Source organism: Eucyclogobius newberryi, unplaced genomic scaffold (assembly GCF_026437365.1).
Source record: "Eucyclogobius newberryi isolate DKJ021-1_F unplaced genomic scaffold, fEucNew1.0.hap1 SCAF_6, whole genome shotgun sequence".
Classification (NCBI taxonomy): Eukaryota; Metazoa; Chordata; class Actinopteri; order Gobiiformes; family Gobiidae; genus Eucyclogobius; species Eucyclogobius newberryi.
The window spans coordinates 20,743,070-20,752,861 of NW_027316278.1; the positions used below are offsets into that span (position 1 = coordinate 20,743,070).

The window sequence follows — 9,792 nt, forward strand, 5'->3', positions numbered from 1 at the left end:
ATTTTTAACACCTCCCTGGAGTCATGCCATGTCCCAGCCTGCTTCAAGTTGTCCATCATCGTCCCTGTCCCCAAGAAGCCCCGGATCACTGGACTTAATGACTACAGACCTGTGGCGCTGACGTCTGTAGTCATGAAGTAATTTGAGCGCCTGGTCCTCCCCACCTCACGTCCCTCACCTCACCCCTGCTGGACCCCCTGCAGTTCGCCTACAGAACCAACAGGTCTGTGGATGACGCTATCAACCTGGCACTCCACTTCACCCTGCAGCACCTGGACTCCCCGGGAACCTGTGCCAGGATCCTGTTTGTGGACTTCAGCTCGGCATTCAACACCATCCTCCTGCTCTGCTCCAGGACAAGCTCTCCCAACTCAATGTACCTGACTCCACCTGCAGGTGGATCACTGTTTTCCTGACAGATCAGCACAGGAGCTCCACAGGGCTGTGTACTTTCTCCCCTGCTCTTCTCCCTGTACACAAACTGCTGCACCTCCAGCCACGCCTCCGTAAAACGAATCAAGTTTGCGGACGACACCACCATCATCGGGCTCATCTCAAACAGGGATGAGTCTGTCTACAGGAGGAAGGAGGCTGGTGTCCTGGTGCAGCAGTAACAACCTGGAGTTCAACGCCCAGAAAACAGTGGAGATGATCGTGGACTTCAGGAAAGGCAAAGCCCCCCAGCCCCCCCTCACCATCTCAGACTCCCCCATCTCCACTGTGGAGACGGTATCACCATCACCCGGGACCTCAAGTGGGGGCTCACCATCAACTCCTTCACCGGGAAGGCCCAGCAGAGAATTTACTTCCTGCGGCAGCTGAAGAAAGCGAAGCTGCCAGCGGAGATGATGGTGCAGTTCTACACGGCCATCATTGAGTCCATCCTCACCTCCTCCATCACCGTGTGGTACGCTGGAGCCACAGCCAGGGACAAACAGAGACTACAGCGCATTGTGCCTCTGCTCAGAAGGTGATCAGCCGCAAACTTCCATCTCTCTCCAGGGCTCTGGGACGTTCAGGTCAGATCACAGCCGACCCTTCTCATCCTGGTCATGGACTATTTGAGCCACTTCCCTTAAGCAGGAGACCACTCCCCTCAGGCAGGAGGCCACTCCCCTCAGGCAGGAGGCCACTCCCCTCAGGCAGGTGGCCACTCCCCTCAGGCAGGAGGCCACTCCCCTCAGGCAGAACCTTCCGACATAAAAACAATTTCTTTCCCTCTGCCGTTGTACTCATAAACACTTCCTAAGCACAGTTCACTTTTATTGCACTACATACTTTATTTTATGTAAATATCATGTCTATTTTTAACTTTACTTACCTATTTTTAATACCCGGTAGTTATTTATTGTCCATTGTTTTTGTATTCATTGTTCAGTGGCAAGGCAAGGCAAATTTATTTGTAGAGCACATTTCATACACAAGGCAATTCAAAGTGCTTCACAGCAGGAAAAATGCATTCAAATCACAAAGAAATTACAGAAACAGAAATACAATAAAATTAACTAAATTAAAAATGATCAATCCAACTGATTTTCTAAACTAATAAAATCACAAACAAAAGAGAAGAGTGCAAAGAAAAAAACCTTTCAGTCATATGCGCAGCTAAACAAAACTGTTTTTAGCTTAGATCTGAACATTGTCAGAGCTGAAGCCTGTCTCACATCTTCAGGAAGACTGTTCCAGATTTTAGCTGCATAAAACTGAAACGCAGATTCCCCATGTTTTGTCCTGACTCTGGGCACCAGCAGGAGGCCGGTCCATGTTTTGTCCTGACTCTGGGCACCAGCAGGAGGCCGGTCCCTGAGGTCCTCAGAGTCCGAGATGGTTCATATGGCACTAACATATCCAAGATGTACTTTGGTGCTAGGCCATGGAGAGACTTGTACACAAGCAGAGCTGCTTTAAAGTCTATTCTCTGAGCCACAGGGAGCCAGTGCAGAGACCTGAGAACAGGACTAATGTGCTCATACTTCCTGGTTCTGGTCAGGACCCGAGCAGCAGCGTTCTGGATGTACTGCAGCTGTTTTACAACTCGTTTGGAGAGACCAGTGAGCAGGCCGTTACAGTAGTCTAATCTACTGGAGACAAACGCGTGGATAAGTCTCTCTAAATCTGGTTTTGACACTATATTTTTGATTTTGGCAATGTTTTTTAGATGGTAAAAAGCTGCTGATGTTATTGATTTGACGTGGCTATTAAAGTTCAAGTCTGAGTCCATTATTACCCCCAGATTTCTAATTTGGTTTGTAGGTTTTAGAGCGAGACTCTGGAGGTGACCGCTAACACTTTCTCTTTGTTTCTGTGGGCCAAAAACGATTATTTCAGTCTTGTCTGAGTTCAGCTGGAGAAAGTTGTTTTGCATCCACAAACTGATCTGTTGGATGCAGTGACAGAGTGAATCTACTGGTCCATAGTCACCTGCCGATAGTGAAACATAGATCTGAGTGTCGTCTGCATAATTGTGATAGGACACATTTTCACTGCGTATCAACTGACCTAACGGCAGCATGTAGAGGTTGAACAGAAGGGGACCCAGGACTGACCCTTGGGGCACTCCACAGGTCAGGGTCATGTGGTCTGAGACACAGCTACCAATTTCAACAAAGTACTTCCTGTCTTCCAGATAGGACCTTAACCAGTTTAGGGCAGTGCCAGTGATGCCCACCCAGTCCTCTAGTCTCTGTAAGAGGATCCCATGATCGACAGTGTCAAAAGCAGCACTCAGATCTAACAGAATTAAGACTGAGGCTTTGCCCGTGTCAGTGTTCAGGCGGATGTCATTTGTCACCTTGACAAGAGCAGTCTCAGTGCTGTGATGAGGTCTAAAACCTGACTGAAAAACATCAAATGAGTTGTTTATTAAGAGGGAATCTGTGAGCTGTTGGTAAACAACCTTTTCAAGGACTTTGCCCAAAAATGGCAGATTAGAGATGGGCCGGTAATGACTCAGTACTGCGGCATCAAGACTGCTCTTCTTTAGGAGAGGCTTTATGACCGCAGTTTTCAAAGACATTGGGAATGTTCCAGATTGAAGCGACATGTTAACTATGTGAGTGAATGGTGCTAACAAACTGTTCAGCACAGACTTTAGAAATCTGGTGGGTAACACATCAAGGCAGCATGTAGATGAACTCAGACTGGTGATGATCTCATGGACAGTTTTGTCAGTTACTGGTGCAAAGTGAGTTAGCTCTAAGTGTCTTGGTGGTTTTAGGGTAATTTTTTGCATTGTGGGATTTATAGCATTTTTAATGCCCTGAACTTTGTCATTAAAGAATAATGCAAACTCATTACACTTGGATGTGGAAATGAGTTCTAACGGCAGCTGAGCTGGAGGGTTTGTTAATCTGTTTACTGTGGCAAACGGGACACGCGAGTTGTTACTGCAGCTTCCAATTATTTCAGAAAAATATCTTTCCCTAGTTCTACATAAGATTAGGTTGTACATGTTCAGCTTTTCTTTGTAAATCTCTTTTTGAACCTGGAGCTTTGACTTGCGCCATTTCCGTTCGGCCCTGCGGCACTCCCTTTTCTGTGCCCTGACCGAATCATCATTTCTCCACGGCGCCTTCTGCTTATTTTTAACCATTTTAGCCTTTATAGGGGCGATGGTGTCCAGAACATTCAAAACACTAGATGTAACAGAGTTCAACAAATCATTTACATTAGAACATGAGACATTTTCAAAGTTTATCATTTCCATAAACAGTGCACCTGTGCCATCACTTATGTGTCTCCTCTGAACAACTGCAGGACCAACCGGAGGTTGGGGAGAAACAGACAGGTCAAAGAAGACACAGAAATGATCAGACAGAGCAACATCGATCACATTAACATTTGAAATATTTACCCCTTTGTAATTATGATATCTAGAGTGTGTCCTTTGCTGTGGGTGGGGCCTCTCACATGCTGAGTAAGACTGAAGGTTTCAAGGACAGCATCAAGCTCTTTAGCGTTTCTGTCACAAACATTATCAACATGCACGTTGAAATCACCTGTAATGACCAAACCATCAAAGTCTGTGCATATGACTGAAAGCATCTCAGTAAAATCATCAATAAAACTTTGTCAGTGCTGGGGAGGCTTGTATAAAACAATGAAGAGAATGGATGGAGACCGTTTTAGCTCCATTTTAAAGGATACATACTCAAATGATGAAAACACCCCAAAAGACAACCTGCGGGTAATTATTTCATCTCTAAAGACAGCACAGACTCCACCCCCTTTTTTGTTTTCTCGTGTTTCAGATTCAAACTTAAAGTTGGGTGGAGCAGATTCTATCAGAACTACATTTCCTGTGTTTTTGTCAAGCCATGTTTCAGTTAAAAACATAAAAACAGTGTTCGATGTTTGTTTGTGTTGAACCGAACCACCAGGACAAGTTCCTATGTCCGTGAATCCTGTTCATTGACAAATGGCAATAAAGCTTATTCTGATTCTGATTCTGATTCTGGTCCAGCGCAGCCGGAGGTCAGATGACAGGACAACAAAGTCGATCATTGAGCTCCGGCCTAGGGTGTCCTGGTGCCACGTGCACTGATGGACACCCTTGTGCTTGAACATGTTTGTTATGGACAGTCGGTGACCAGCACAGGAAGTCCAATAACTGAACACCGCTCAGGTTCACCCCTCTCCAGGTGTCACTGTCGTTACCCACATTGAAGTCCCGGTCGGTGCACTGTCCAGTACCCCTCCCAGGGACTCCAGGAAGTAGTACTCTGTTTACTCGAATAGTAGAGTACTACTAGAGTAAACAGTAGTAGTACTCTACTATTTCATTGTAAAATGTATAATATGTTATTATTGACCCAGTTTTTACAGAAAAGAGTTTTCTTTTTATGTTAATATTTTATAGTTCCAAATGAGTTTGTTTGGGGTGTACGGTGGCCGAGCGGTTAGCACTCTCGCCTCCCCAGAAGGAAATCGTGGGTTTGACCAACATCACATGATCTCTCTGGGTGGAGTCTGCATGTTCTCCCCGTGTTATCGTGGGTTCTCTCCGGGTTCTCCGGCTCCTCCCACCGTCCAAAGACATGCATGTGTTAGGCAAAAATTGGCAACTCTAAATTGGCCCGAATTTCTATTACTGTAGTTGTACCAAATTGGCCCGAATGAATGTGAGAGTGAAAATGGTTGTCTGTGGGTCTATGTCTATGTGTTGGACTTGCGACGAGTTTGCCCTTGTCCAGGGTGAACCCCGCGTTCACCCCGTTAGGCGTCAAGCGGTATAAAATGAAGGAAAGGATTGTTTGTGTTGGAAGAAGCTGTGATTGTACATTAATAGCCTGCATGAAAGACATTTCAAATCAAATATCACATTTTCTCTGTTTTTAATGAAATTCTTAATCATTCTCCTATTGGATGGCAGCCTGCCAAATAGACTAATGACTAGACACCACTTCAGAGAATTTATTATAGACGCATTGTTTTCTGTCTTTTAAATGTGATTCCACCCACTGTAAGGCTTTTGGAAAAACAGTTACATTCACATGATTTAAAAAAAAAATGTGATCACAGCCATTTTCCACGGAGCTGGAAACCATCCTTCATTAATTTAAACATTGTATTCATATTATAGATATCCTTTGCTTTTGAGTATTTGATAGAATAAATTATTGTTGACTGCATCACTCCACTAAATGTCAATATAGGGGCATGCATATTCAAAGGAGCACATTTAAACTATAATTGAGATTCTGTGTAATTTCTATCACTGTAGTTGTACCAAGCTAATGTCCTTTTCCCTTTTGTCTAGTTCATCCCCATGCCTGTATTGTATGGAGTATTCCTGTATATGGGAGTTGCCTCACTAAATGGAGTTCAGGTAAAAAAAAATTCCCCACAAATTTAATTCATTCATATTGATGATCGTACACTATATCTGATGTTGTAACTGTAAACAGTTCATGGACCGGCTGAAATTGCTTCTGATGCCAGCGAAGCATCAGCCAGACTTGATCTACCTGCGCCACGTGCCCCTCCGCAAAGTGCACCTCTTCACCTTCATCCAGGTGCTGTGTCTGGCCCTGCTTTGGATCCTCAAGTCCACTGTGGCCGCCATTGTGTTCCCTGTAATGGTAAGCCTCAATTACAGCACATTTGTTACATATTTTAACCATGAGTCTGAAGTAAAATTCCCCAAAAAATATATTGCATAATGATTTCATAGCCTTGTATTTTGACCATTATATAGTAGTATACTTCTTCCAAAAATGGGGACATATTTAGCTCAAAAAATACTAATGATAATTCTTTTGTTAATTTAGATTCTGGCCTTGGTGGCTGTGAGAAAGGGCATGGATTATATGTTTTCTCAGCATGATCTCAGTTTCCTGGACGATGTCATCCCTGAGAAGGACAAGAAGAAGAAGGAGGATGAGACAAAAAAACAAGCCAGTATTGACAGTGATGCTGAAGATGTAAGTTTTTACAACTACACATATGATGTGACACAAAGCATGTTTTGAGCTGGTGGTCGCTTGGTCCTTGCATTTGAATATCAAGCATTGTATGTTGTTTTCTCTGTGACAGTCTGATTACCCTTACAATGAGAAAGTTCCCAGCATTAAAATCCCTATGGACATGATGGAGCAAGAGCCCTTTTTAGGTGATAAGGCCTCTGACAGTGAGTAGAGATGAACTCTGGAGAAGCCGCCGTTTACTCACTTTTTCTTCTCAACTCTACATTTCTCTTGCTTCCTGATCTCCACTCGCTGCTTCCCACTCACCTATCATCTTTTGTTCTCTCAATGTTAGCATGGCCTATTGGTTTTCCAAAACAAACTCTAAAACTCCAAAACAAAATCTTTTCTTCTCTCAATTTGTTTGTGTGCATGTTCCTTGGAAAACATTAATCAGTGCCTCAGTGCTTTTATATTTACTGAGTCAGTGCTATCCCAACTAATGGAAGTGTTTATTAACAGGAGATAAGTCCTCTGCATTCCTTGAACACCAAACATCATGCTGAGCGCAGGCACTACTACCAGGCCGACTACACGTCCAGGTCAGTGAGGTCATTCACACGCTTATTCGTAGCTTATTCAATTATATATTATCACATATTGTAACGCTGCCTTTAATCTTATAAAGCAAACATGGCAAACCTTTATTTCATAGACAATGATGGATTATGAACAAACTGAAGTGTCACTGGTGCTTCTTTGGTAGCAACAATAACATATGACTTGGTCCTATTATCCTCTTGTATATAACAAAAGTGAAGAATCAAGGATCACTCATCACTTCATGCTAAAATATTTTTGCCCTGACAATTTCCGTTACCCACTTGATTTTAATAAATCAGATCAGGTTTGTATAGAACTATAATTCTGCACAACCATATAAAACACAACCTGTAAAATATTATTCTATAAACATTAGATCAATGATTATACAGCTGGAGCAGATATTACATTTGTATATTATGCCCTGGACCTCAGAGGAGGACCAGAATCCACAGGTCATGTGTTGAGGTCACATGTTGTGCCTGCACCCCCCATCTGCCCTACACTTGTGTGAACAGTGTGGACGAAAGCACCATTTGGGGCGGATTAGGTTTTGGGACAATGTGCGAAGAGCAGCTGGAATCACAGGACATTTGTGATGTCAACAAACAATGTGCTTAACATTTACTCCTTAAATGAACTTGGCTTTTTATCAAAAATATTCACATTTGTATCTACCTAAGCAGGAACAAATGCCTAAACATAAACCTCTTTAAGTTACATAGTGGAATTTCTGATGCAAAATATCATGGTGAAATTATATTATCAAATGGTTAATGAGTATTTGATATGTTTTAGCACATGTTTCTCAGAGTGGAGACTGAATGAGTTTGACACATGCTCTGATACTGATGACATGGTTCCTCCTCTACTCTACAACACTAATCCTCCCTCACTAAGACTGTGGCCAATTGCTTTGTGCTCAAATAACCCAGGCCATACACTGATCCAAGTTTGATGTCAATTTTACATGCACACATTTCAGTTGTGGCTCATTCATTGTTACAAATCTCCTTTAGAAACAATATTAGAACATTATGTCACAAAAGCCTCATGTAGTTTTTCTGTATGTGTTTCAGCCCCGACATGAGTCCTCTGAAGTCTGTGCCTCAGATTAGAATAGACATGGATCCAGATGATGACTACGATGAAGACAACACGTTCTACTGGAAGGGCCGAGGGTCTGAAACGTCCCTATAGAGACATGTCAATACTGGTTCATCTGTGCCACAGCAAATATCTCATTCTGACTTTACTATTAGTCAGACCAATGAATATCAAGAAAAATGAGGAGTGCTCTAACTATAAAACAAATATATTTTTTTCTATTAATGCAGTTACTCACTACTGTCTTGGCACTGCTCTGCCTCCTGCCTCTCACGCTGAATAATTATTGTTCCTCTATGCAAAGTCCTGCAACATGTTGCCAATCAATAGGAAATGCCACACCCTCTGCATTTACATGCACATTTCTCCCTGTACTTGTGGCAAAATATTGAAAAAAATGAACATTGAGTTCAGTTATGCTAATCTAATTTTCCTGTAGTAGGGAAATGCTGTTTTTATAGCTCTACCTCTTGTTTTAGAAGGAATTATCACTATAAACAATTGTGTCATGTTGAGTTTTAATACAACGTTGGCTTTGATACTGTCTGTCTTGTAGAGTTGAACATATGTATGAGATTTCTCTGCAGTAGTTCTGAAGAAAGTGTAGATATTTTGAGTAAATTAACAGTTTATTAACACTGCATATGCTGTATGTGCAGACAGGCTTCAGGCTTATGTTCTATTTTTGATGCGGTTTTCATTGTTTCACTTTCAAATTGAAAATTATTCTGTCACATGTCCTCCTAAAGGCTTTTGTTACTGTTTTAAATTAAATCAAAACATTCTCTATATTTTTAAATTAATGTGTGTAATTTATCATAAAAGCTATCTAGTTTTTTTTTTTTATTAACTACCGAACTGGTGAAATTCTGCTCATTTCTGTTCATGATTTTTCTTACTAGACACTGCCCTCTACTGTCAAAATAACAATACTACAAACGGATTTTTAACATTTTTTTTAGCCACTCTCCTGTTGTGTGTGATTAGAAACGTTAGTCAGAGCAGACAATTATTTAAGATCCTAAAAGTGGCAGCATGCACACTCATCACTAGATGGTATGATGCTTCATTAAAAATATTTTAACTAATACTAATAGAATGGCAGAATCCTGTGGCTAATGTTGCAAACACCGTTGTATGTCAGGTCATTAGTTGTGGGCAGCTCAAAGGATGCACCGCTGTCCCATCTTATTACCTCAACTAATGAGTTAATCTTCTCAGTCTGTCACCCAGAAAATTGTCTGTTAACTGTACAGTAATGGAGCATGTCAGCTGGAACAGGCATCCATTCAACAGCCTGACCAACATATTTGCTATTTTGAACCATCCAAAAAATATGGTCTAAATAAATTTGCTGTGACATACATGTCAAGATGCAAAATCACATTTAAGTTTATAAATCAAAATCTAATTTTATAAATAAAAAAATTCAGCAAATAAGAAGTGCATTAATCCTTTCATACGTTTTTTTTTTTTATATAAGTCTGAATAATGTCTGATCAAACTGGGAAGGCACATAGTACTTTTCCCCATTTACAGACATAGAAAAGTGAAATATCAAGGTAATTTTAGCCATTCATAGCTATTTACGAATGTCTTTATGTTATTACTTGAGCACATGGACAATTCCATAGTTTGCATGGTTTCTCTTGACCTGACTTAGAGAGACTTATCCATG

The 9,792-nt window shown here is 41.6% G+C and overlaps 1 protein-coding gene across 12 annotated transcripts in view; it reads left to right on the plus strand.

The window, feature by feature from the left end:
• Positions 1-8,903, plus strand: part of slc4a4a (solute carrier family 4 member 4a) — a 41,392-nt gene extending 32,489 nt beyond the window's left edge. For 7 of the 12 annotated variants that reach the window (XM_072433530.1, XM_072433534.1, XM_072433525.1 and 4 more), the window contains 5 exons: positions 5,759-5,827; positions 5,907-6,080; positions 6,270-6,422; positions 6,927-7,006; positions 8,087-8,903. In XM_072433530.1, the coding sequence (XP_072289631.1) occupies positions 5,759-5,827; positions 5,907-6,080; positions 6,270-6,422; positions 6,927-7,006; positions 8,087-8,207 (597 nt within the window). In that variant the 3' untranslated portion in view covers positions 8,208-8,903. Of the gene's footprint in view, positions 1-5,758; positions 5,828-5,906; positions 6,081-6,269; positions 6,423-6,534; positions 6,629-6,926; positions 7,007-8,086 lie in introns of all 12 variants that reach the window. The other 5 variants (XM_072433535.1, XM_072433536.1, XM_072433527.1 and 2 more) reach the window with 2 other exon arrangements.
• Positions 8,904-9,792: the final 889 nt, after the last annotated feature.